This window comes from Melanerpes formicivorus, unplaced genomic scaffold (assembly GCF_026170545.1).
Source record: "Melanerpes formicivorus ecotype bairdi unplaced genomic scaffold, bMelFor1.0.p_v2 SCAF_712, whole genome shotgun sequence".
Lineage (NCBI taxonomy): Eukaryota > Metazoa > Chordata > Aves > Piciformes > Picidae > Melanerpes > Melanerpes formicivorus.
Window position 1 is genome coordinate 5,508 of NW_027143064.1, and position 27,442 is coordinate 32,949.

A 27,442-nucleotide genomic window follows, 5' to 3' on the forward strand; every position below is an offset into this window, starting at 1 on the left:
GAAAGGCAGCAGCCCCAAGCTGAGCCCATCTGGGCTGAGGATCCTCCTCTCATCACTGGTGAGTACCCATGGTGCACACTGGGTGTTGGTGGTGGTGACAACAAAGGCCGGGGGGCCTGGTGGCCCCCCGGTTAGGTAGGAAGAGATTTGATGTCTGCTCCACTGTAGACTCACAGAATTGTCAGGGTGGGAAGGGACCTTAAGGCTCATTCAGTTCCAGCCCCACTGCCATGGCTAGGGACACCTCCTTGGGCACCCTGTTCCAGTGTCTGTGGTGGGTTTAGGCTATGATAGGTAGAAGGTGACAGAGTTTCTGTTGGCAGAGAAAAGAATCTGTTAGGCAAAACTGTTTGGGTATCTTCTCCTGTAGGAGAGGCCAAACCTGTCCAAGGGGTGGCTTCTGCTGCAGGCCCTGGTCACACTTGCTGGGTAATGCAAGAGAATGGGGAACACACTGAATTTCACCAAAGGAGGCTAACTTTGGCTGGGAGAGTTTACATTCAGAGTGTTGTGCAGGTACAACATCGTGCCCAAAGGAAGAATCCATGAGGAATCTACAGTGCAAGGAACCCTGAGAGCCCTGAGCCACCTGAGGGTCCCTGCTGCTTTGCTTCACCTCATCTACAGAGAGACAAACTGTCTGCTGGTCTCTGGACTTCTCAATTATTGCTCTTTACAACTCCCTGAAGGGAGGTTGTAGCCAGGTGGGGGTTGGTCTCTTCTCCCAGGCAAGCAGCACCAGAACAAGAGGACACAGTCTCAAGCTGTGCCAGGGGAGGTTTAGGCTGGAGGTGAGGAGAAAGTTCTTCCCAGAAAGAGGAATTTTCCATCAGAATGTGCTGCCCAGGGAGGTGGTGGAGTCCCCATCCCTGGGAGGTGTTCAAGAGGGGATTGGATGTGGCACTTAGAGCCATGGTTTAGTTAGTCAGGAGGTGTTGAGTGACAGGTTGGACTTGATAATGCTCTCTGAGGTCTTTTCCAACCTTATTGATTCTAAGATTCAAAGCTGCAATCCACTGGTAGCTTCCACTGGACCTTCAAGCTGCTCTTGGAGTTGTGAGAACATCTGGGAGCCATCTGGTACCAGTGGCACCTGCCAGGGAGCTTGAGATGTGCTGGGAAGTCTGTTCAGGGCCCAAACCAAATCTGAGACAGCCAGAATGGACTGTGACCTTTATTCACTCACTGTTGTAGAGACTGCTTTAGATCAGCTGGAGAGCATTAGCAGCCAAAGGGACTGCTTAGGAGGGCTGGACTGTGGTGGGCTTGGGCTATGCCTTTAAAACTTAGTTACAGATTTTGAGCAGAAAAGTAGAAAAATTACAAATGAATCACTGTTGGGTGTGAAAAGGAAACTTTATCCTCAACACATTCATGGGGTAAAGATCTAGAAGAAGATGAGCTGTGCCATAACAACTCTCTCTCTTCTTTCCTGGTCTCAGCTGTTTCTCATAGAATCAGCCAGGTTGGGAAAAAAACCTCAGAGCTCATCAAGTCCAACCTAGTATCTAATCCCTAACACCTGCTGACAGCTAAACCATGGCTCCAAGTGCCACTTCCAAGCCTTTTGTGAACACCTCCAGGGACAGACTCCACCACCTCCCTGGGCAGCACATCCCAATGGCCAATCTCTCTGTCTGGGAGCTTTCTCTTCATTTTGAGCCTAAACCTCCCCCGGCACAGCTTGAGACTGTGTCCTCTTGTTCTGGTGCTGCTTGCCTGGGAGAAGAGACCAACCCCCACCTGGCTACAACCTCCCTTCAGGGAGTTGGAGAGAGCAAGAAGGTCTCCCCTGAGCCTCCTCTTCTGCAGGCTAAGCAACCCCAGCTCCCTCAGCCTCTCCTCACAGGGCTGTGCTCCAGACCCCTCCCCAGCCTCATTGCCCTTCTCTGGACACCTTCAAGTGTCTCCTCTTGAATTGAGGAGCCCAGAACTGGACACAGCACTCAAGGTGTGGCCTAACCAGTGCTCAGGAGAGCTTAACCTGCTTGTCAGCTGGCCTTAGCTGAGCTGTTTAGTTAAGTCTAATCCACTGCCTTCTCTCTGCTCCTTTCCTCTCTTGGGACAGGGGGGTGGGGGGGGGAGGCAGTGGAACAGCTTCCCTGGTCTCTGACCAGGGTTTTGGGTTTGTGTAGTTTGCTACTTGTAAATATCTGTATGATGTTGTCAATCCTGTCTGTTGTGTACATGTTCACTGCATTCCAGTGTAGAGTGTGGTTCTTGCTTGTAAATACAGCTTCACTTGCTTTGAAGTGAGTTGGTCTGGCAAAGTTAATGCTGGGGGGAAACTTGAACCCACCACAGTCTCTCACCACCCTCATGGGGAAGAACCTCTTCCTAACATCCAATCTGAATCTCCCCGCTTCTAGTTCTGCTCCATCCCCCCCAGTCCTATCCCTCCCTAACACCCTCAAAAGTCCCTCCCCAGCTTTCTTGTAGCCCCCTTCAGATACTGGAAGGCCACAATTAGGTCTCCTCTGAGCCTTCTCTTCTCCAGACTGAACAACCCCAGTTCCCTCAGTCTGTCCTCACAGCAGTGCAGCTTCAGCCCTCCAATCATCCTTGTGGCCCTTCTCTGGACACCTTCCAGCATGTCCAGGTCCTTCCTGTAATAGAGGCTCCAGAACTGGATACAGAGCTCCAGCTGTGGTCTCAGAGTGGAGCAGAGGGGCAGAATCCCCTCCCTTGCCCTGCTGGCTCTGCTTCTCTTGCTGCAGCCCAGGCTCTGCTTGGCTCTCTGGGCTGCAGGTGCTCACTGCTGGCTCCTGTTGAGCTTCTCCTCCCCCAGCAACCCCAAGACCTTTTCTCCAGGGCTGCTCTCAAGCCAGTCCCTGCCCAGCCTTTATCAGTGCCTGGGATTGCCCTGCCTCAGCTGCAGGACCTTGCCCTTGGTCTTGTTGAACCTCATGAGATTGTCATGGGCCCAGCTCTGCAGCCTGTCAATGTCCCTCTGGATGGCCTCCCTTCCCTTGAGCAAGAGAACTGCAGCCCTGTCCGTTTGCCTAACTGTCCCTGTACTTGTCACTAGAAGACAGAGAAGCAGAGTAGCTCCTCCTTACCTTGCCACCCATAGCTTGTGTCTGCACCTAACTCTCAGCAGCCTCTCTGTGTGGATGCAAACAGGGATTTGATCTCATCCTCTGGGTACATCCAAGAGACAGCTGCCCCCTGTTCCATGCTGTAAGCATCCCAGAGGCCAGAGACCAATCCAGTCCAGGGCACATGGCCAGGCAGAATGAGACAGTCCCAGGAGTGCTGCTGAAGATTGCTGAGCAAATTAACTCTATTAAGGCAGATGATAAGTCTGAGCTGCAACCCCTGTACCTTCTATCTGACAGAACTCATCTGGTGGCTGCTTGTAATAGCATGACCTTAATGGACTCATCAAAGGAGCAAGGCTGTATCTCTGGCTAAACATGGATTTGGGACCAAGCTGTGCCCTGGATAGCTATAGCAGGCTGCTAAGATCAAGAGAGACCCACTCTGGTGTAATGAGGTTCAGGATCTAGCCCCTTCATCCCCCCAGGAGAGGCAATTTCAAATGTCATCACCTCCTTGAAACTACAGCAGAAGAAATAAATTACTAAGGGGATTTGATTGTTCATTACTCTGCTGAGCTGCAAAGAAATGAAGCAGAACTAAAATTAAGGGCTAGCAGGCAGAGGAAACATCAGGAAATCTGCCATCTCCTGCAAGGTTCATCATCTCTCCCCAAACAGGCTGGGGCACTCTCCACAATGCTGCACCAAGCTGTGAAGTCAAGCAAGGAGGTCTGTGGAGTTGACCAAGCAGGATGGAGAGAGGGCAGAGGGAGGTTTGTGCTGGGTTTGGAGAGAGGGATCATGTCTGGCCCCTGTGTCAGAGCCACTGAGTGGCAGAGGGCCAGGGACATCCCAGAATCCAGAGGTGATGCAGATATTGGCTGAAGGGAAGGTGTGGGGATGCAGCCTGTGTGTGGGGATGCAGAGGAGCTGAGTTCCTGTGGGTGGACAATGCTGCAGGTTACTGCTTGCTTGTTGCACCCTCTGAGCAAGCAGCTCCTTCCTGCACGGAGCCTCTGCTGGGCTCTGTCCTTTCACACAGAGGAAAGCCATGCTCCAGGAGTGGGATTAAACCCAGCCCAGCAAGAGGTACCTGCAGAGGAGCTCCCACTACAGCAGCTGCTCTGCAGAGGCCTGTCCTGGTGTCTGCTGGATCCAGTGGGGTTAACACAATCCTCCTACTGCTGCTGCCCAAACCCCATCCCGGTTAGTGGCCACTGGGAAGCTTTGCAAGGGGAGGTCACCAGGGGTTAAAGCCACATTCCAGACATGCTTTTGCTGCCAGCAACTACTTAACCAGATGCTACTTAACCAAGGATGACTCTGCTGCTTCCTCTGCAGGAGACTTGAGGGAGAAAGCTGGTCAGTACTGGAGAGAGCTGAGATGCCTCCACCCTTGGTGAGTGGCAGAGCAATGGCCTGAGCTGGAATGTGTGTGAAATAATAGCTGCTAACATCAAGCCCATCCACGTGTCCACTCACAGCTGGGCAAGATCTTCAAAGCAAAGCAAAGCACCCCAGGGAGGGCTGGATCTGGCCAAGCTCTCCCCAAACCTCATCAGAGGCAGGGAAGTGGTTTGCAAACTCTTGAAGTGCCTGCTGGGCTAGTGAAAAAATGACAGAGGAAAGTAAAGTGGGCAAGGATCTTAAAAGGATGTTGTGATTAATGCCTAGCCCGTGGGCTAGCCATGAGCCAAAGAGACCCAGGGGATGGCCAGCCTGCTGGTCTTCAGCAGGGAGGAATTGGAGAGAGGGTGGAGAAGATTGCTTGTGGATGGCCTTGGCAGTTGTAGGAGATTCCCACCTGTGGGAGGGAGAGGAAGGACAACACAGAAAGCAGTCAGCAGCATTTGCTCTTTTCACCACCCTTGGCCATGCTTGAGTAGCTTTTGGCCCCACTCAAAATAAACTAGCTGAGCTCCCCCTCCCCAGCACCCACTCACTGGGAGCAGAGGCAGGGCGGTGCAGAGCAGGGGAAGGAGTTCCAGGGGAAGGAGGCTGAAGCCCTGTGAGGCAGCTGTGTCAGGACTGCAGCCGTGGCCTGGAATGCTCCTGTGCTGGTGTAAATGACAGACAGCTACAGCAACAAACACCCTGCTGGGAGGCTTTCAGATTCCTTCTGTCTTCTATCAGGGCACAGAGGCAGAAGAGCAGCTCTGCCTTCACTTCGGTGTTTAACTGTTGGCTGGCTGCACCTCCTGCCCCTGAGGTGGCACAAAACCAGAAGCACCTCTTGCTAGCAAGAGAGCTCCTGAGCTGAAGGAGTCTCTGGGAGCCAGGGATGGGGAAGGGCTCTTGGATCAGCTCTGTCTTTGCTATGCTTTTGTAACCAAGTGAAGCCCAGACACTGCTCTTGCTCAGCAATCCCTGCCAGCCACCTTTGCTAACCAAATTGCTCCTCATGCTGAGGTCTTTCTCTCATCGTTTGTCCCCACACAAGCAGCAGAGCTGGTTCTGGATGCTGCAGGGGTTAAGTGGTGCTGCAAAGAGCAAACTGACCTGGGACCACTGCTTGGTGTTTGCACAGGGACAGATTCTCCTGGCTGTGAAGGGCTCTCACAAGCATTTCTTGCAGCCTGCTCACCTCCACCTGCAGTTAGGCAAGGATCTGAGCTGGAACAGGGTCTGTCTGAGCAGGGCTTAGGTGTGAAGGGACTCTGCTCTCTGCTTCAGGCCAGGACAAGAGGAAGGGGCATGGGCTTTGGACCTGGCTCTGAGGGATGAAGGATGTGCTGCTGCTGCTGAAGGGGCAGGGTGGCACTGCAGCCTCACACAGTGATGGCCCAGTGCCACCAGATCACTTTTCCAAGCATTATCTTTCCCTTCTTAATCCCTTTTCTCCTCTGGATGTGTAGCTGTCCCCGCAAGGGATTCACTTCGTGTACACAGTGAAGGGAACAGCCCCCAGAGAAGCCTCCCCCAGCCTTTCAAATCCCCCGTGCCTTGCAAGCCCTGCTGTTTATCCTGCCCTTTGGCCCAGCAGCTCTGCCAGCTCACATCTCTGCTCCTCCTGGGAGCAGCATTTCATTAACCCTTTGCAAACAGAAGGCACGGTGGGGCTCTGAGCTAACACTCGTGCCTGGGGGCGTGAATGCAATCGGAGCGTGGCTCAAATTAGCCAATCCTGCTCCTGCCTTCCAAAACAAACTGGAGATGTGTTTGTTCTGCCAAGCTTTTCCACTCAGTTTAATTTAGCTCTGTGAACTTGTCGTGTCTCAGGCTCCCTGGAATGTGTCAGGTGGGGTGTGTTATAAATATGCATCATCTGAGCTCATTGTCTTGCTCCAAGGTTCAGCAGGCAGAGGGAGTCCAGTTAAGTGCTCACTCCTTTCTCTGGGCCAGGGGGACAGCTCAGGGCACAGACAGGGCCCCCTTTGAGCTGGCACTCTGCTAGGACAGGCTGCTTTAGATCTGCAGGCAGCGAACAGGGATGCAGTTGAACACCAAGGTAACATTAACTCCAGCGAGGCTGGCAGCTAGGAGAGCCACAGAGCTGCCAGCAGAAAGAAAGGAGAAGGATTAGGAATCCTTCCCATGGATTTGCAATGTGTCTTGAGCAAGGCAGCACGTTGCTGAGTGCTTTGGCTAGCCAGCCATGAAATAGAAGGGGATTTGTTTTGTGTGGGGAGGTGATAAATGGAAGGGGAACCCTGCTTTGCAGGTGCAGGCAGGTCTCTGAGCAAGTGGCTTAGCAGAGGTGGGGTGGGGTGCTGGTTTTCTGTGAAGCACTGAGGGATCAGATTGAAGCTAGGAGGAGGCACAGACAAGAGTGTGCAGCTCTGAGCAAAATAACTTCACTCAGGGCTGCAGGAAACCAGGCCCAGAGACTGATGCAGCTTCTGTATCTGGAATGGGACTCAAACTCAACCCTGGGACAGCTGAGTGCATGGCAGTCAGGCAGGAAAGGAAGAGGACAGCCCCAGGCCTGCCTGCCAGCCCCTCTGTCCCAGCCTACAGCTGACCATGCAACTCCTGCAGGACTCCATTCCACAGATCTGCTGCTGCCCAGCTGCTCAGGCTGGGTGTCACCATGCACACAGTGCAGCAAGTGCAGAGCTGCCTGGCTGAGCCCAGCTTTACACAATCAGGTCCAGCCCCTTGCTGGGCAGGTAACTTACCCTCTTGATTGCTAGAGTCCCAGGCTGCCTCATGCTGCAAATGGCCAAGCCACACAGGTAGCCTTAGGGGAAAAGGCCTTCCTGAGGTGTGTCAAACTCTCTCTCTTCTTTCCTTTGCTTTTGCAAAGTCCTCCACATCACCCCCTCCATACCAAGAGCAAGTGAGTCCTTCCCCCTGCTCTGGAAGCTTTCCATTTTAGCCATCTTTGCTTCAATTCAGGATCCCTCTGGGCACATCTCTCTTGCTCTTCTGCGTGCTGGTTCTCCACAGCTTTCATCGTCCCTCTGTTGTCATTTGCTATTGCGCTCTGCAGCTGCAGGACTTCACCCCCGGGGCACAGCTCTGTCCCTTTGTCTGGGCCGTGAAGCAGATCCTGGCTGTTAGCAGCGAATCTGAGCCATGGCTCTGGCTGTGCAGACCCAGTCAGCCATCAGCCCTGGGGCTGTTTGGACAAGGCTTTTTTTGCCATGAAACCATGCAGCAGTTCCATGCTGCGAGTCTGCCTGATGCACCTCTCCAGCATGGACGTTTTTGTCTAGTGGCCATTCCTCCCTTGCTTGGGAGGTGTGAGCAGCTGGGTGTGATTTACTGAGCACTGGGGCTGCTGAATTCCAGGATCAGCACCTCACCAAATGTTTTAATTGACCTAAAGGGTGGAAAGGTCTTCATCTGTTACCGGGTACCCTGGGAAAGCCAGGCAGCCACACCTCCAGGTGCCTGGGAGGATGCTTTATGGGTAGATAACCACATCCCTGCCTTTCCTGTGTCTGCTTCCACCTCCACAAGAGCCACAGGAGAATAAAGCAATGAATGAAACTTCTCTGAAAGAGACTGGGGGGGGGGGGGGGGGGGGGGGCAGGGTGTCCTTCTTTTCTCCTTAATTGTAACACCATGAATTAATTCACTTTCCAGCAGGAACAAGAAGTTCCCAGCAGCCCTCAGACGTCCTGATAAAGCTGAGCTGTTTGCTCAGCCCCTTTGGGCTCTCTGCTACCTGCCTCACTGCCAGCTGCTTCACACAAACTTTAGGGAGAGCTTGAAATTATCTGAGCGTGACACAGAGCAAAGGCTTTTGCATTCTTAATTGCCAAAGCCTTTTCCCACTCCTCTTTGGGGGCCCCTGAGCTGTCCTGCCCATTTATTCTGATTATCCTGATTCAGAAGCCTTACAAGCACCTTCCCAGGGCTACCCAAAAGCCCTGCCAATGTAACTGAATCCTCATCTGCCTGTTCTTGTCCTCTTCTCCTGAGGCTTTCCCGGTGCCCTTTTGTTTGACTTTCCAGCACCCCTTATTGCAGCCACCCTGCCCTCCAGAAACACCTTGTTGGTGCCTCTGACTGGCTTGGTGGAGAGATCAATGCACCCAGAAGAGGGAAAGAAGAGGGCTGGGCTGCAGGTGAGCCTTCCAAACTGTACAGACACAGCAATCCCACAGGAAGGGGAGACTGAGCAAGGGAGGAGCTGGGGGTGCAGGTGACAATCTAACAAGTAGGGGGGAAATGAAGGAAAAAGAAAGAGGGAAGAGCCAGCAGAAAGGAAGATCTCTCTCTACCTCTTCCCGTTTTCCTCTGCTCTTCCTTGCACTCCCAGGATCTTCAGCTCTCATTTATATTCCTCTTCTCCTGGTGTTTCCTCTTATTGTCAGCAATTACCCCTGTTGCCTCTCACAGCTTCCTAGCAAGGCTCCTGCAGAGATGTGGCCAACACCCCTTGCAGGATGGCCCCAGCCTGTCCTCAGGAAAGAGATCTGCACATGCAGGGGCAGGGCTTTGTTGTCCTAGGATTTTGTCACCGTTTGGTATTTGCTGTTCTGTGGAAGCCCTGCACTGCCACACAGCTCTGTGGTAGGCAGCTGGGATGGGTGCAGACAGCAGCATGCTCACACCACACTCCTGACAGCTTGGCAAGGAGGAGGTATTGTGATGTGCACTCCAGAACAGCTGCATTTCTCTGTGTGCTCCTCTGTTCTCCACCACTCCTCATCCCCTCACTGTCTTGACCCAGTGGCCTGTGTTGTCCACTCTCTCTCCTGCAAACTGATGGTTCCATTTTCCTCTCTTTACATTTCCCTGGCCCCTTTCAGCTATGGCCCAGCCCTGCTCCTGTTCCTGGAGACCCATTCCAGCTTTATTTATTTATTTCCTTTCCCCTCATTCTCCTCCCACCCTCTTCCCCACTGCACATAGACAAACCTCCTGATTTACAGCAGGAGCAGGAGCCTGATGGTCTCTGCTCACCACCTGCCATCCAGAGAGCCATTAGAGGCCAATCCATCATGGCAATGCCCCAGCCAAAGCGACTGGGAGATTCTTTACAGTCACTCTTCCTGCCACAGTCTCCAGTGCTGTCCAGGGGGTTGGATTGTAAAGTGTCAGCTTTCTGCCTGAGCATAGCTGCAAGTGAGCTGTCTCAGGGCAGAAATATTATTTACAAGGTAATGTGGCTTAGAGAGAAGGGAAGAGAGAGAAAAGTGACTGCCACTGAGGAGGACAGTGGGGAGCAGAGACTCGTATTCTGATGACTACAGCATCCTGCCACTGGAAGACACACAGCTCTGAGCTCTTATGAAGGAACAGGGGAAATCAGGGTGTGGGATGCTGGCTGTGGGAGGCTCCAGGGTGTCCTTGCAAGGCAAGAGCAAAGCAGGTTAGCAAGGAAAGGGATGGGGGATCAGTGTCAAAACAATTCCCAGGGCAAATGCTTCCTTGGTAGCGAGGTCTCAGCATGATGCTGGGAGCTCAGGTGGTTTGTACTGGTACAATAAACATGCCAGAGCTCTGCTGTGCAATTTGTTGGTATTGACCAGAGAGAGGATTTCCCTGGGAAATGTTTATACACCTCAGTTCACTCCTGGCTGACAGCAGCAAATCTGAGAGGTGAAGAAGGCTGGCTGTGAGGTGAGAGCTGGGAATAGGCTGTTGGCAGCAGCTCAGGGCAGTCAGTTCCAACTGGTGCCCAGCCTTTGAGCTAGGCAGATGCTGGATCCATGGCTGGAAGGTGGCAAATTTGCAGCCTGCAAAGTGCCACAGAAGTTGTCCTGAGTGATGTGGGGATGGGTGCAGCCATGCTGCAGCCATGCACAGACGTAAAGTGGGTATCAGTTTGAAGCCTTGGGGAGGGGGAGCTTAGTGGAGATCCCAACCACCACTACAATACCCAAAGCCATAATTCCTGTGCAGCCCAGGGCCTGGCCAGTAAGAGCAGCCAGTAGGCAGTGCATGTGGAAACCCACAGAGATTAGGTGTGACAGGCAAGTTCTACAAAGCACCCTGTTCCCTCATCCCTGCCTCCTTCCCCTCCTGTGAATTTCTTTTCCTTCTCTTCCTCCTCCTCCTCCTTCTTCCTCTACTCCAATTATCTCCTTCTTTCATCACTGCTAGAGCTGTAAGTACAAAGTACCAATTAGCTAGTTTTCAAGTTTAATTAGGTTGGAAGGTAGAGTAAATTAAATCCTTTTATCATACATTTCAAAGCACTTTCCCATCAGGCCCATGGGATGGGTTCCCTTTGAATGAGGTCCATGTGAGTCACCGAGGAGCTGGCCCAAGTCACAGAGCCCTCCAGCCGTGGGGCAAGCAGGAGATGAAATGCAAGATGTGATGTTTCTCCCCCCCCTTAAACTGCACAGTCAGGACATCATCTTTTTTTGGTGAGGTTCAGGGTGCACATACCTCTGCCTGGCCTCAATAAATTGAGCGCTGGTCCTTAGCTCTTTTAAGGTCTACAGTGATAGCAAAGCTCTCCTTCGTTCCAACAGCAGCAGGAGCTCAGCACTGACAGTGATAAAGCCCTGCAGGAGGCTTTCAAGAGAGAGAAATACTATCAGGTAGCAGGTCCACAGGAGTTCCTCTCCTCTCCATGGGCTGGCTGCTTGGAAGCCCCTTGGTTTCCTAACCCCTTCTTCCTGTGAGGGCAGAAGAAAGGCAGCAAAAATGGATCCAGGAGTAACCACCTGATGTGAGGAGAAGCTGCAGGACAGAGCAAGGAAGCAATTGGTCCTTGAAGACACAGTGGGCTGCAATTGTAGGCACAGATTTCTGTTCCTCTGGAGCTCTGACTACCACATCTCAGTGTGACCTTGTCTCCCCCTGTGAAGCTGCCCACACCTGGCTGCCTGAGACAGTTCCAGAGAGCTCTGGCACCTTTGCTTTTGGATTCTCTGCCTCCCCTGTGCTCGCTGTGCCTTCAGCAGTTGTGTTGTCCGATGCTCTAACCCTCTCTCCCCTGCTTCCCTGTGTGTTTGCAGACAAGCCACTACCTCAAGGCGCCCCAGGAGGCATCATTGGCATCGTGGGAGGAGCCATTGCAGCAGCTCTCATCATCGGGGTGGTTGTCACTGTCATTATTGTCTACAGGAGGCAGCAGAAGAACCGCACCGAGACCGACAGCGACCTGTGAGTAACCCTGCAGAGCCTGGTGGTGCTGGATGGGGCAGCAGACAGAGAGCACTGCTGGCTCTTCCCCTGCCTGCAAGCTCGACAGCAAAATTTCCCCTGCCATTTCTTCCTGCCTGCCACCTTCCTCTGACTCTCTTCCCCCTCCTTGGCACCCCTAGTGCCTTCCATCCTCCTGCCTTCCAATTTGTGTAGCTCTCATCACAAGCCTGAAGTGGGAACTGAAGCACGACGATGCTCACCCAGGTGCTGCTCTTGCTGCAGCACTTCCTTGGACGTGGGGCAGCTGCTCAGTGCCACTCTCACCTCCAGCACTAGGGAAGATCCTATTCATTTTTCAGAGAAAGGGCTCCAGGATTATGAAAAGAACAAATGAAAATGGGGGGAGATTGAGACTGGAGATTAGGAAGAAGTTCTGTAGAGTGAGGGCAGAAAGACACTGGAACAGGCTGCCCAGGGAGGCTGTGGGTGTCCTCTCCCTGGAGGTGTTCAAGGCCAGGCTGGATGAGGCCTGGAGCAAGCTGGGCTGGTGGGAGGTGTCCCTGCCCATGGAAGGGGCTTGGAACTGGATGGTCTTGAAGATCCCTTCCAACCCAAATCATTCTATGAATTAGACTGAATCAAACTGTGTCATGAGAGGGGGGAATCTCTGGTAGACCCTAAGCACCTCTGAATGTATCCCAAAGAGTAAAGAAAGGATTAACATCCACTCAGCCTTCCACTTGTGCAGCCATGGAGGCAGCCTGCAGCCAGAAGTTCTGGCGCTACAGGAGCAGGGAGAGGAGATGCCCCAGGGGCTCCTCTCTGACAGGTACTTGTGTGGCTCTGCCCAACACTGTGCAGCACAAATCCCAGGCAGGGAATTTAGTGGTGTGGAGTTCAGCCTATAAAGCATGAACAAAGCCCTCTTGAGAGATGTTTGCCCTGGCCTCTTCCCCAAGAGCTCTCTCTTGTCACTGCCTTTTCACAAGAGCACACTCCCCACCCCTGCTTCCTTCCCACCTCATCGGGGAGGCATGGGAAGCCCAAGGGCTAGAAGTTGCTTTTATCTTCCATAACCCTTCTACCTCATTGTTGTTGTATCTTGGCCACATTTTGTGCTCCATTTAATCCCATTTGAGAGAGGGCATGGGAGGATAGGAGGAGAGGGAGGGAAGAGACCCAGGGAAAGCAGGAGGAGAGACAGAAAGGCACACACAGGCTGAAAGAAAAAGCAAGCACCACAAGGTGAAATTGCATCAACAGCATCAGGCTTGTGCTAGAGATGCATTCAGACAATCCACTTCCCACAATGGCTCTCCAAGCAGGCACAGGGAAGAGCCACTTTAGATGAGAACAGAAACACAAAGGTGCCCTGGTCTGCAGAGCTGCTGCCTCTCTTTGGAGTCTACTCCAAAGCCTCAGGAAGTTAATAGCCTTTCTTTCCTTTGCAGCCATAAAGTCAATGTTGTGTAGAGCCTCAGGCACCCTTTTTACTCTTCCCCTCACCCCACACACTCTGGTGCCAGGCTGAGATCCATTAGGTTGCCCAGGGAAGTCACCCATCTCCATGAGGAGGGCTGGGAGGGGGTTGCAGAGGGAGAGGAGGGAGGGAGAGGCAGCTCATTAGTGCAGCAGAGTTTTAATAAGTTTTGCAAAAGGATTAGAGACATCTCTGCATATGATCAGAATGAGCAGAGACAGGCTCCAGGCTGGGATTACGATGGCTGCCAAGCCTGGTGCTCTGGGGCCAAGGCTGATCGCCCAGGCAGGGGTCAGGGATAAATGTCCCTGGGGACATTCATAGAGGAGGATTCTAACTCCTCCTGGGAAGGCTGTGGCAGGGGCTGCTGTTCCTGCTAAACTCCTGAACTGGGGCTGGAATCACCTTGTTGCTTTGCAGTGACCACTTGCCAGCAGCCCAGAGCCCTGCAATGAGCCCTCTCCCATGGCAGGATCTGAAGCCATTCCAAAAGGGTCCCTGGAGCCTGATATCCCAGCTGCACCCTCAGGAGCTGCAGCCTGCCGTGGGGATTGGCTTGGAATTAGGCACAAAATGCTAGAAGGGAGTTTATTTCTATTAACAATTCTAATTGGGGTGAGAAAGAGGGCATGGAGGGGGTGGCTCCTGAGAATTATCTATAAGATTATATTGGCAGGTAGGTGACAAACACAATCAAACCTTTGGTGCAGGCAGGCTCCAGCTTGTTGTGTTCTCTCAAAGCAAGAAGCCTTGCTTTTCTCTTGCTCACTTCTTTATCTGCAGAATTGACTTGCCTCCATCCCACAAACCTGCCCCTCCACCAAAGAGGAAACAGGAGATGAAAAGCCACCTGACTGCAGAAGACATCCAGGTACAGCTCCCCAGCCCAGCTGCGAGCTCCTTCCTCTGGCAAGGAAAAACTGATGCCAAGCAGCATCTGTAGTGCCTACATTTGGGGAAGCCAGGTCTCTGAGGGCAAAGCAGTGCCCAGCCTAGGTTTGAGGGGCAGAAGGGAAGGGCTTGTGTGCCCAGAAGTCTGATTAAAAAGGGCTGAGCCTAATGGAAAGCTGTATTTGGGTCCTGCCTGCTGCCTTTTGTGGGGATTGAATTCTAAAGGAGGTGGTGCTCAGATGGGCTCTTAGGTGTGAGGACCTTGGAGCATCCCCAAAGCCCATTTTGAATGTCATGAGTGGTGGTGAGGGCAGTGAGGACGACAGAAAGAGATCAGGAGGCAAAGCATGTGGTAGGAGCAAGGGAGAAGGTAGGAGCAAGGGAGAAGGTAGGATGCATTGCCCTTCATGGGGATGTCTTGTGGTGATGTCTCCTGAAGCAGATGCTGTCCCAAGCTGTGACAGAAGGATCTTCTCACCTCTCTCTCTCCCCTTTGCTGCAGGTTGTTCACTTAGACAACATGAAGCATGAGGAGGAAATCCAGAAGCTTGCTTTGCAGACTCCATACTATGACATGGCAGCCAGTGAGCCCTCTCCCTACTCTGACAAAATGGTAAGGAGAGAAGGGTGCTGATGGTGCTACCTGACCTCACCCTCATCCCCAGCCTGACAGCTTTCACCCAGGTCCTCTCACCCCATGGAGTGATGAGAGACCTCACCAGGCACAGAGGGGGGGACAAGCAGCCTTCACAGTCCAGGAGCTTTCCCTCTCCTGGAGGAAGGCAACTTTGGTCTCAGCCCACCTCCTAAACACCAGATTGATTCAGAGGTCCTTGTGCTGTGCTTTCCTGGGTCATCCCTGCTTCTGCCAAACCTTCATCAGAGGACTGGCACAAACCCTGGCAGTCTCATCATGTGACAGCTAAGCCTACAAGGCAGCTATCTTAACCCTGCTGACACTTCCCCTCCTGCAACTGAGCCCCTTCAGAGTCTGCAGCTGAAGGAAGCAGCAGAAGCTGCAGTGAGAGCTTCACAGTGCAGCTATCTGCAGGGCAGAGTGTGCCAGGGTTTGACTCCTAATTGACTACACATTCTTTAAACCCCCTTTTTATTTGGGGGGGAAGGGGAGGGGGATTTGTGCAGCCTCAGACAGGGAGATGCTCATGGGAGGCAGCAGCAGCAGCAGTGAGATTAAGGGTCAGGGAGGGATGCTAAGAGCCACGAGGGAAAGGCTGCTTTGCAGGGACTGAGGCTGAAGGAGGAAATGTTAGATTCAAAGGGCAAAGGCATAGGCAGGATTAGAGTCCTCTCTTGGGGAGAAAACAGAAAACCTTCCTCCTCCCAGGCCTGCTTTCCCTGCTCACCCCATCCTCCATGGGAGGCACAGGATTCCCATGTAAATGCTGCAGGTCTCTCTCCAAGCCTCCCTCCTTGAGGGGTGGCTCAGAATGGCACACACCAAGCCTGGTGCTTCTAGAGCTGCTTGAGAAGGCAGCAGAAATATCAGCCCATACTGGAGTAGCATTTCATGAGCAGAACTAATTACAGCTCCCCCCAGTTCATCCTGCTATGACCCTTTAATGCATATTCCTGTGCAGATAATGGGAGGACAGGGCCCAGTGACCTTTAGCCAGCAGAAGTCTACAGCAAGGCAGCTGCTGAGGGCATTGGGAGTCAAAATGCAGAGCTCTGAGTGAGCTGTGGGGATGTGATCCTGTTTGCTCCATCCCAGCTGGACGTGGCTGAGAGCAAACTTCCCTTTGGAGCCCTCCCTCAGTCCTGGGGGCTTTCTCCAGCTCTGTCTAATGCTTGCTGAGTGGTAGGGGAGTTTTAAATGAAGGACAGGATGCTAGAGCCAGTGCAGAGCATCTGAGAGCTGCATTTCAGGCGAGCAGGAGGCCAGAGGAGCTCATTTTGGGAAATAACGAGCAGGCAGTTAATTAAGTGGCAGAGTTAGTGATGTGAGATAGGGCCTGATGTGGAGCTGCTCAGTAACCATGGGAACTGAGTTTGCTGCTCTCAATCCTGGTCTGAGAAGATGCATTTCTGTGCCCCACGTTTGGCACTCAGTACTCCTCACCCCTGGCTTGAGGCAAGAGGCGATTGGCTCTGGAGCCCTCGTTTCATCTGGCCCATGAAGCAGCTCCCTCTGCAGCCAGGATGTGATCTCTGGGTGACCCAACCACCACTGTCACAGCTCTGCCCACTCTTGGCACGAGTCTAGCACAGCTGTGAAGCGGACCTGTCCTCTGCTCAGCTTGGCTGGCAGTGTCTGTAGGTGGTGTCAGGCTCCCCCACCACACCTCCCCCTCCCCCACACCTTGGCTTTTCTCCCCAGGAACGAGAGGAGGCTTGCTCCCATTTCTTGCTAAATCTCTCATCTCCTTTGGGCAGGCAGCAGGCTATTCAAGTTTGTGACTGGCAAGGGGAAGGAGGGTGTCACTTTGCTGCCAAGGAGTGCTGGTTTTGCTGGATTCTTCCCAGATAAGCCAGGCAGCACACACTGCGCAGCCAGGCCCTGCTGTGCAGCACGTTGCCCAGCCACACTGTGCAAAGGAACCAGCTCTTGCCCTCCTCCTTGCAAGGACCACTCACTGACATCCCTTTTCTACACCCCTAATCATTGCAGAGGCCTCCTGCTCACGTTGCACTCATGCCCTGCCCTGCTAGGGGATGCTGTGGGGTGTCTGGCTGGGATAACTCCCATGTGGAAACCTGCAGGGAGCTGCAGCAGGGGTAGTGGTGGTCACCAAAACCAGCACACTCAGCAACCAGACTCCAGCAGCAGGCTAAGGGACTGACCAAGGCAAGCTAGACCTGCATAGCTCCTGACCTGAGAGAAGGGTCAGTATGAGGAGGAGGAGGAGGAGGGAATCACATTGCCTTCAGCTTCACTGGGTCTCTGCCACCTCATTTTGAGGTGTGTTCAGTTGCAGATGTAGGCAGCTGCTCTGTTTTATGTGTGGCTCTAGGCCCCATCAGAGGGCAAGGGAAAAGCAAAGCAGGATATTCTTGTTCTGCCTGTACTTCATCTGGAGATTTTCCTTGGGAGGGGAGTGAAGAAGATGAGAGTAGAAGGGAATGGAGTCTGCAGGAGCATGGGGTGGATGCACTCAGCTTCAAATGAATTGTGCAAAACCTCCTAATTTGGGCTAAGCTAAATTCATCTCAGGGCAGCATGAAAGCCACTGCCTGGGGTTGACAATTTCACAGCACTAGAATGGGAGTCAGAAAGTCAATAGAGATGGCAAAGAGCAAGGCAGAGGGAAATGGGAGAGGTGCCAGGAGAAAAATAAGAGGCAGGTGGAGGAGGGTGTGCAGGTTTGTGTCTGTGCTGGCAGGGGACCAGGAGAAGGGGAGAGGCTGGGACATGTCTGCAGGGACAGGATACCTGCAGAAGGGAGCAGGGCTGGGCCCTGTGTCAGAGACTGCAAAGGAATCTCTCTGTTGTTGTGTGGGAATGAGAACACGAAGCTGACAGCACAGAAACGTGCAAGGCCAGGGGAGTGGACAATCAAGGGTACAGAAGCTGGTGAAGGGTCTAGAGAACAACTCTCATGAGGAGCAGCTGAAGGCACTGGGGCTGTTTAGTGTGGAGAAGAGGAGGCTGGGGGGAGACCTCACTGCTCTCTACAACTCCCTGAAAGGAGGCTGCAGTGAGGTGGGAGTTGGTCTCTTCTCCCTAGTATCAGGTGATAGAAGGAGAAGAAGTGGCCTGAAATTGTGCCAGGGGAGGTTGACATTGGAGATCAGGAACAATTTGTTTCCTGCAAGAGTGGTAAGGTGTTGGAACAGGCTGCCCAAGGAGGTGATGGAATCACTGTGCCTGGAGGTGTCCAAGAAACCTGTGGCCATGGCACCTGGGGGCATAGTTTAGTGGCCATGGTGGTGTTGGGTTGGACTTGATGACCTGTGGTAAGTAGGTACAGGGCTTATGGTGTGGCCTGCAGCAGTTGTCTCTGAGGCTCTTGTGGGCTAAAAGCTTTGGTTTCTATGAGGCTGTCCAAGGAAGAGTGAATGGGCTGGAAAGCTGAGTGTGCTCCAGGTGACACAAAGACTGTGCATGGTGCTGGCACCCACCTGTGCCTGTGTGCAGAGGGATGTGTGTGGGTGAAAGCAAAGGTGTGCCCTGGGCGCCCATGGCAGTGCCTGTGCCAATGGGGCTGTGTGGCTTTGTGTGTGAGAGGGGGCAGGAGCCAGCAGCAGGTACAATGCACGTGGGAGCAGAGGTATGATTAGTGTTTATGTCAGCTACAACCATTTGCACAGGTAGAAGGGAAAGCCTTATTGCTGCAGACAGCAAAATAATTCCTTTCAGTTTACAGGGCAATTACTGGGGTGCCAGTGGTGATGATTTACACAGAGTGCTTGCATGTGGCACTGCTATAGACCTTGTACACAAGTCACATTATTGATATTGCAATAAATTCTGCACCAAACAAGCAACAGGGAGCAGGAGCAAGCCCCAGAGTGTCAGAAAGCAGGGAAAAGTCCATGGAGAGATCCCCTCCAGTGAAAAGGAAGCACTGCTGGAGCCACCTTTCCAGCCTCCAGTTTCCCTGTGGTGCTCAGCAAAGCTGGGAGCCCAGGAGGCTTGAGGTCACCTTCTCTCCTGCCTTTAGGGAGGTGACCAGGTAGCAGTGGCAAGTTGTTGGCACGAAAGATGTGCATCCTGTGGCCTCTCTTGCTTCATGTCTGGCCCCAGACTGAGTGTCTGTAGACATCTAAGAAAATTAGTAATGCCAGCTCCAGTCTCAGACCTAAACCTGTGCTCTGCAGAACTCTTTCCTCCTGAACTTTGTATCTCAGTACCTCCTCTAGTCCCAGAGAAAGGCAGACCAAGTCTTTACCTCCTCATTCCTGTCCTGTCTGCTTCACCTCACTGAATTACCACAGGCTAAAGAGGATGCTTATCCCAGAGGAGTTGATGGGAAGATGAAAGCAGCGAGATATTGCTGGGAGCAGCCCCAGTAAAAGGGGCAGCTGCTGGGAGTGCTGCCAGCCTGGGCTGAGTCACTCAGCACCTTGGTGGATCTGGGGAGCAGTGCCTCTGGGACCTGAGCTTTGATTTGGGGTTTTACCTGACTACTTGTTCATTATCTCCCTACCTCCTTCTTTTTAACTGTTGTTTTCTTCCTCCCCCTCTCTCCCCCTTCTCTTCTTTCTCCCTCCACCCTTCACACGCTCCCTCTCCTGTCTCATTCACTCACTGCCCGCACGGTTCCTGTGCTCTCACTCCCCCACTCCTCCACCTCCCTCCTTCGACTCCAACTCCTTCCTCTCGTGTCCCCTCCGCCTTGCTGCTCTCTTCTCTCCAGAACTCTGGCAACAAGGACTGTGATGTCCACTATGCAGAGCTGGACACGTCCGCTCTGGCCTCGTCACCCAGCCCTCGGACCTCCATCCATGCTGGCGGAGACCTAGTCGAGTATGCAACCATCCAGCCCAGCTTACGCTAGCGCATGTCACTCTAGGCCCTTTCCCCTCAGATTCTGGCCTCAAGGTACACAAATGCACTCTGCCTTCCTCACTGCACCCTTCTCAAGTCAGTGCTGCCCACCCCTTGCAACTCCTCCCTCTCCTCTGGCGTGGTCCCTGTGCATCCAGTCTGTCCTCCTCCCCGCTCCCTCCATCTCCCGCATGCTGCCCACGATCGCTGCTCTCTCTCTCTGCTCTCTCTCTGCTACCCTGATTTCGGGGGCTGCTGACAGGAATGCCTCTGCCTTGTCTTGCCTTCTGTGCATGCTCTTTGCAGTGCTTTCCTTTGCTTTCTACAGTGAGGTGAGGCATGTGGGAGGGGTAAGGGGTTAATGGCTTTGTTTCAGAACAGGGGGCTGCCCCCCTCTGCAGTCAGTGTGGCTGGAGACACAGGGAGAAATGAGGTGGGTTTGAAGAGTGCATCTTTGGGTGAGGGGTTTGCTTAGGGGAAATCCTGTAGGGCTTAGTAGCATGAAGCAGCATAGAGCAGAAGCAGAAGCCAACAGCCTCGTGGAGATGTTAAGAGGTCCTCTCCAATCTAGTCAGGGTGAGAAGGGGAGAGAAGGAAAATGGGACTGGTTGGGAGGGGGAAATAACAAAGAGTTTGTGTGCATGGAAGCAACTCTGGCTAAGGTGGAGTATATCTGCATGTGTGAAAGAACAAGGTGGGAGGGTATGTGAGAGAATATGGGAACACACAAAGGTTCCTGCATCTGAAAGAGGCAGTGAATAAAAGAGAGCTGGAGTAGGCAACCAAAAAATGGAAGACGCTGTGTTGCAGGAGGTTGGTGCAGGCAGCATGGTTGGATGCTTGAGAAAGAGTCTCCTCTTTGATGCTCTCCTCAAAATTAGAGACCAGAGCTGACTGTTGCCCAGATCTTATGATTTTCTGATCACTTCTTTTAAGTGTCACCAGGATCCTTCAAGCTCAGGTCCTGCAGCAGGGAGTGATTAGAACTCAGTTTGTGTTTAAACCTACAAGTGGTTGTTTGGGACCATCTCCAGCTACCAGTGACCCTTTCAGGTGGAAGGGTGTTTGCAGTGGAGAGAGGCACCTTCAGCTCTTCTTGCATTCCCTTATCTTTTGTCAGATATTAAGGCCATCAGACCCCTGACTGAAAGGGAGAGAACTCTCCTTTGCTGCATCCTGGGAGATGTGCTGGGTGATGCCAAGGAGATGCTGTTAGCAGTCCCCTCCTTGGCTATGACTCTCCCTGTCTCCTGTATATCCCCTGAGTTGCAGTGACTGCAGCTTCTGCCTTGCTCCTTCCCTTCTATTTGCTGCCTTTTAAGTGGAAGGACGAGGCTAAGGGTTTGATGGGCCACAGCCCCACTGGGGTTCTCCATGAAGAGCTGTAGAGGAGGCTGAGGAGATAAGGAAGGAGACCAAGGGAGAAATGGAATTGTGTTGCAGCTCACTGAACCCCTGCTGGGTCACTCAGTGTAGATCAAAGGAGGCAAACAGTTCAGGATAGCCTGGGGATGGAGAGGGAATGGTTTGGAGAAGAAGACAGAGGGTGAGGGAATCAGGTCCTTAGGAAGGACAGGGGAATGGTTTGCAGAAGATAAAGGGTGAGGGAATTGGATCCTTGGGAAGGACAGAGGAATGGTTTGTGGAAGGTAAAGGGTGAGGGAATTGGATCCTTGGGAAGGACAGAGGAATGGTTTGTGGAAGGTAAAGGGTGAGGGAATCAGATCCTTAGGAGGGACAGAGGAATGGTTTGTGGAAGGTAAAGGGTGAGGGAATTGGATCCTTGGGAAGGACAGGGGAATGGTTTGCAGAAGATAAAGGATGAGGGAATCAGATCCTTAGGAGGGACGAGGAATGGTTTGTGGAAGGTAAAGGGTGAGGGAATTGGATCCTTGGGAAGAACTGGGGAATGCTTTGGAAAAGAAGATAAAGGATGAAGGAATCAGATCTTTAGGAAGGACATGGCAATGGTTTGTAGAAGGTAAAGGGTGAGGGAATTGGATCCTTGGGAAGGACAGGAACAGCTCTGTGCAGGATAAGCAGGAGGGAAATGGTGTGTTTAAAGAGGTCCCACTGTTGATTAGTGCCTCCCTGCAGACCAGGAGCCTCTGGGTGGGTGATGGTGGAGCAGGAACATGCCTGGAAGGTGTGCAATGGGTTAGTTCAGTCTGCTGCTCTCCCTGTGGTCCTTGGTTTTCCTGTGTTGGAAGCAGCCCTGTAGTTCCCTTGCTGTAGCAAAAGCCTTCCTAGGTAAGTGCCTACAGCAGGCCTGGCCCGGACCTAAAGAGTAACCTCTCTCTCTTGTGGTGTCTCATCCACCTCTGCTCCCAGAATGAGGATCAAGGTCTTCGTAGACGTAACAAGTGAGAGTGGACAGTAAGTTTTGGATCAGTTTGGCTTTTTCCTTCCCTCCATTCTGTTGTGGGGTCCCTTTGTCAGCTCCCAGGAACCTGCCTGCCCGTCACCAAGGGGCAGTGAGGATGGAGATGGCAGCCCAGAGGAGGATGGGGTCGAAAGCAGCCACTCTCCCTTGTGCCTTCACCCCCAATTCCCAACAGCACCCTGGGCTGCACTGAAGGACTGTTCCCACTGCTAAAAAAACAAGGCAAGCCCTCCCTAAGCCATCCTGGGAGGTCTCACCTCGTCCTCCCTGGGCTGGGGGATTTTATTGTCAGCCACAGGGCAGTAATCCTCCAAATCCAAAGTTGGAAATCCTGCCAGGTTCTCTGAAGTAAGGAATAAAACCACTCACATGGTGCTTTGAAGGTGTAATCTCCCTGTTAAGACACCACAGATCAGGGCAATTCCTTTCTCTCTCTCTCTGTTTTTAATGCTTCCTTAATTATTTCTTCCCCTTCCCCTCCCCACGCTCCTGCTCTCTGTTTTCTTTGGCAATTTCTTGTACCTCTTACCACCAGACTGGCTCAGAACTGTGAAAATGCCACCAAAATCCCAAGAAATGAGTGACCAGGGTGCAGATCCCCCAGATCTCCTTTCTGAATGTCTCTATCAAAGTATTAAACCTGCACCAGTGCAGCCTGGGCTGGGGATGCTGGGGAGAGCCATCAAATGTAGCAGCCTTGGCTCAGTTCCCAGTTGTCACATCCCCTTCCTATCAACACCAAGGCTACCTGGATACTTCCCCCAGGTCCTCCATCCCCAATTCCCAGGAGAAATGAAGCAGAGAGCTAAGGTGGCTCCTTTTCTAGTTTCTCCATGAGGATAAACAGCCCTGCTCTGACTCCAGAAGGGTAGAGACTTGGGAGAGAAAGGACAGGGAAGGAATGCTAAAGGTTATTGATGGTCTGAGGTGCTATAGGAACACAGAACAGGTATGTACTGTGGACAACAAGAGTCAAAAGCATGCTGCAAGAAGGAATGCAACTTGGTGAGCATCAGTAACACTTGCATGTGTCTGTGGGTGCATTCCCTCATCACAGGCCTTGCCCTTCAGGAGTTTCAGCCTTTGGCTTGTCTGAACCCAGGGGGAGAGCCCCTTTGTCCCACTTGTCCTCAGTTTTGTCCTCACAAAAGTCCACCACTCCTAAGAGCAAGCTCAAGGTCACTGGTTCCTGCTCATTCCAGAGACATTGATGTTTGTTCTTTGCTAAAGACAGTGATTATGCCTCCTAGATAAGGTCTCAAACAGAGCAGGAGCAGGCTGGGAGGAACCTACGGTTGTGGCAACACTTGGCAGAGAGGCTGAGGGAGCTGGGATTGCCTAGCATGGAGAAGAGGAGGCTCAGGGGAGACCTTCTTGCTCTCTACAACTACCTGAAGGGAGGTTGTAGCCAGGTGGGGGTTGGTCTCTTCTCCTAGGCAAGCAGCACCAGAACAAGAGGACACAGTCTCAAGCTGTGTCAGGGGTGGTTCAGGCTGGATGTTAGGAAGAAATTCTTCACAGAAAGAGAGATTGGCCTTTGGGATGTGCTGCCCAGGGAGGTGGTGGAGTCACCATCCCTGGAGGTGTTTAGGAAGAGACTGGATGAGGTACTTGGTGCCGTGGTTTAGTTGATCAGATGGTGCTGGGTGAGAGGTTGGACTTGATGATCTCAAAGATCTCTTCCAACCTGGTTAATTCTATCCTATCCCATTCTATCCTATCCCATTCTATCCTATCCCATTCTATCCTATTCTATCCCATTCTATCCCATTCTAGTCTATTCTATCCCATTCTATTCTATTCTGTTCTGTTCTGTTCTGTTCTGTTCTGTTCTTACATGTAGCAGTCTTCAGATTTTTCCAGAGACTAGAGCAGGGAAATCCTCAGGACTTTGAGTTTTTACTTTTAGACCAAGAAGATGAGTAAAAGTATAGGATATGGTCAGATCAAAGAGCAAGCTGCCTGCAGCACACCCAAGACATGATCTGCAAACAACAACAAAAAAATAAGCTGGAGACCAGTGTAGAGGGGATGGAGAAGGGTTGAGAGTAAGCCATGACAGAAATGCAAGCTCTCTCATTCCATCAAGTGAAGGTAATCTGCCAGGCTGTCTGGGATGGTTAGATTGCTGACATCCCCTTTAATCAAGCTCTTGAAAACAAAACTGAGAGGGGAGGATGTAACCCAGATAATGAGGAATTGTATGGAGAGTCAGGCTGGAAACAAAAGCAAGTGGGAGCAGTCAGGTGGGGGAAGGTGGTGGAATTGTGTGCCAGTTCAATTTAATTAGTTCATTATCCCTAATTTAATTGCAAACTTTCTTAAAGATAAATTAGATTTGGGGAAAGTCACAGTGGGACTGGGGAAGGAAGTCAAAGGGCACCAGCTGCTAAATATGTTAATAAACATCAGGCTGATTTTGTTCCCTTCCCTTTTCTTGCTGCTTAGAAATGAGATCAGGGAACAAGGCTGCAGAAATGTGACTCTGGGCTTCATGTGATGAAGGGAGGTGAAAGGAGATAGGGAAGTCTCTTCCTTCAGACCTGCTGCTGGTGTTCTCCAGCTGCTCCACTCCTGCCTGTGTAAAGTGAGCACAAAATGCTGGCCAGAGAGCAAAGGACTCATTGGTACTCACCTGGCCAAATAGAAGTGCTGGGGGGGGGGGGGAAAATCCACTTATTTAGCCTTATTCAGGAGTGCTTGCTCCATGCCCACACTGACTAAGAGGAAAGCAGAAAGAAACTTGCTTTACTGACTCAGTATATTGGTAACAGGCAGCCCATAAACTCCCTTCTGCTTCTTCCAGTGTCAGATGCTAACACCCAGCTCAGTTCATGCAGGATGTCTGTTTATGCTAACTGAGAGCCTCGTTGCTACCAGACCACTCTGTCTAGCAGACCTTTTGAGTGCACATATTAGTGTGAAGTCCTATGCATGCCCAAAGCACAGCCAAAGCCACCCTCCAGTTTAGCTGCTAACAGGCTGCCAGCCTTGCTCAGAGACCCTCTTGCCTTCTATGTCTTACTAAACTTCAACCACTGAGACAACTTCCCTTTCAGGTCAGCTGCACAGCACCTCTCTCTCTTTTCACTCAGCAATTAAAAGCCAGAAGTGGAGAAAAAAACCCCTCCTGAGGCAGCTGTGGGAATGGCCCAGCTGCTATTCAGACAGCAAGGCAGGAATTCTAAATGGAAGGAGCCTACAGCCAGTTGTTATTTGCTGTCTGGCCAGGTCAAGATCACTGACTTCCAACACTGGGATAGGGAGTTTTGCCAAGGAAAGGAAAATCAGATTGACCTTAGCATTGCTCCCTTTTCCTAGTGCTCAGACAAACTTTCCATCCTCTAGCAGCCTTCCCTGCTCTAAGTGAGGCTGCTCCTGAGCTGTTCCTGCTCTCAGTGTGTGCAGACCTTCAACTAGCTCATTGCCTCTTCCAGCAGTCTGAGCCATCAATAAATTATGGTCACACTTTGTTTCCTAGATGATTTTTTAAAGAGTCCTGGTGAAATATTTATCCAGGAACTGGCAGCAGATGAGCAGAAGAGTTTGTTCTGTTCCTTCAGGCATTTTCTCCTGGGGGTCAGATCTTTGCCCCTTCCACTAAACCAACTGTTTCTGGTGTACTGAAAGGGAGCAAGGAAGGACTCAAGGGCAAGTTGCTTGCTTCTGTCAGCCCCAGGTCAAACCACAGGCATGAAAGGTGATTGCCAGGACATTTGCTCTCTCTTAGACTTCTCTTTAGAGTGGAGATTAGGAGGCTCAGGGGAGACCTTCTTGCTCTCTACAACCACCTGAAGGGAGGTTGTAGCCCAGTGGGGGTTGGGCTCTTCTCCCAGGCAACCAGCACCAGAACAAGAGGACACAGTCTCAAGCTGTGCCAGGGGAGGTTCAGGCTGGATGTTGGGAAGAAATTCTTCCCAGGAAGAGAGATTGGCCGTTGGGATGTGCTGCCCAGAGAGGTGGTGGAGTCACCATCCCTGGGGGTGTTTAGGAAGAGCCTGGATGGGGAGCTTGGTGCCATGGTTTAGTTGATTAGATGGTGCTGGGTGACAGGTTGGACTCAATGATCTCAAAGGTCTTTTCCAACCTAGTTAATTCTATTCTATTCTATTCTATTCTATTCTATTCTATTCTATTCTATTCTATTCTATTCTATTCTACTCTACTCTACTCTACTCTACTCTACTCTACTCTACTCTACTCTACTCTACTCCCCTATCCTACCCTATCCTATCCAAGAAATTCTTTCCAGTGAGGGTGGGAAGACTCTGGAACAGGTTGCCCAGGGAGGTTGTGGATGTCCCCTCCCTGGAGGTGTTCAAGGCTAGTTAGGAGGAGGCCTTGAGCAAGCTGGGCTGGTGGGAGGTGTCCCTGGTGGGATCTTTAAGGTCCCTTCCAACTCAAACCAGTCTATGAATATGTGAGTGAGAGAAGAGATTAGCCCTTGGTGAGAGCCCATGAACATGGGCTGGTTTTGAAGACCAAGAGCACTTCCTCCCTAGCTGTCCCTCCTCCTTGGGTCATCTTGCAGGAGCTGCAAGCCGAAGGTAGGGTCTGTGAAGAGGGAAGAATCCTTCCCATCTGCTGCCACCCTCTGGGAGCCAGAATCCTGGGCTGTGGGAAAGCTCCACACTGCTCTGGGCATAGCCCTGCTGGCTCAGCAGGAGAGCAGGGGGGGTTCTGTCTCCTCTTGCTGCTCTTTGCATGGAACATTGTGGGAGAGGGAAGGGTCTCTGTGATGTTCACGCTCAGACAAGCAGGGTTTCTTCAGTACTGCTTGCCCCACAGATCTGCAAAAATTATCTCAACAGCAATCACTTTGGACTCTGGGGTGGCTCAATTTCATTTGACACTTCAAGAGGAAGAATCAGGTTTTACAGAGCATCCATAAGAGCAGAGGGGAGATCATGGGAGCACACAGCAGCCTCCATCTTCTGAGTGCTTTATGTTCTCTGTAGTTGACTTGAGTCACAAAACTGACCTCAAGGCACTCAGTGGAGCTGCTGGCATAGGTGAAGCTTAGCACAGGCACTCCTATCTGCTAGCTAAACAGCAGGCACAAAGCCATATTTTGCCTCCAAAGTCCCTGGTCAGACACATGGAGCCTTTAAGTCAAAGAGCATGAGCCTGGGTTGCATTAATGATGTAAGCTCAGGTAGGGAAGGTTTAGAAAGTTTGGAACCAGGCTGTCCTGTCTTCACTGACAGAGGGGCAGAGCATGTACAGGCAAGGGGGAAGCCATCTGAAATCCCTGCAAACTCACCAGGGAATGGACATTTTGGGAAATGAGAGCAAAATCTGGGAATGTGATGAGGTTGTCCCTGCTCCCTGCAGGGGGGAGGCTGGGCCTAGATGACCTTTAGAGGTCCCTTCCAAGCTGGGTGATTCTGTGGCTCTGTGATTTATCACCTGGGTTTCTGGGGTTTTTCTCTGCGGAACTGTTTGATTTGCCTCCCTCCCTGCTAGATGTGTGCCTCAGCAAGGAGCTGGAGAAGGGTTTGGTGGTCTGTGGCCCTTGCTCCCAGAGTTTTCACCCCCTGACTTTTGTCTCTGCTTACAGAACTTTGGAAAGTATCACTCAGAGATATCGAATGCGAGTGATTACCTGACCCGCTGTTACTCACATGAAGATCGATATCTGGAGAAGATCCCTCATGTCTATACCCCCTTGTCAGACCTCCCTCAAGATCTTTATCCTCACC

General features: G+C 52.0%; 1 protein-coding gene across 1 annotated transcript; it reads left to right on the plus strand.

The window, feature by feature from the left end:
• On the plus strand, window positions 1-27,442 carry LOC137460693 (nectin-2-like; the record flags this gene model as incomplete). Its single annotated transcript, XM_068170874.1, has 7 exons — window positions 1-58; window positions 11,408-11,555; window positions 13,801-13,888; window positions 14,411-14,521; window positions 19,227-19,336; window positions 21,689-21,733; window positions 27,301-27,442. Coding segments are annotated over 7 exons (609 nt in total), but the record flags the coding sequence as incomplete, so codon positions are not given.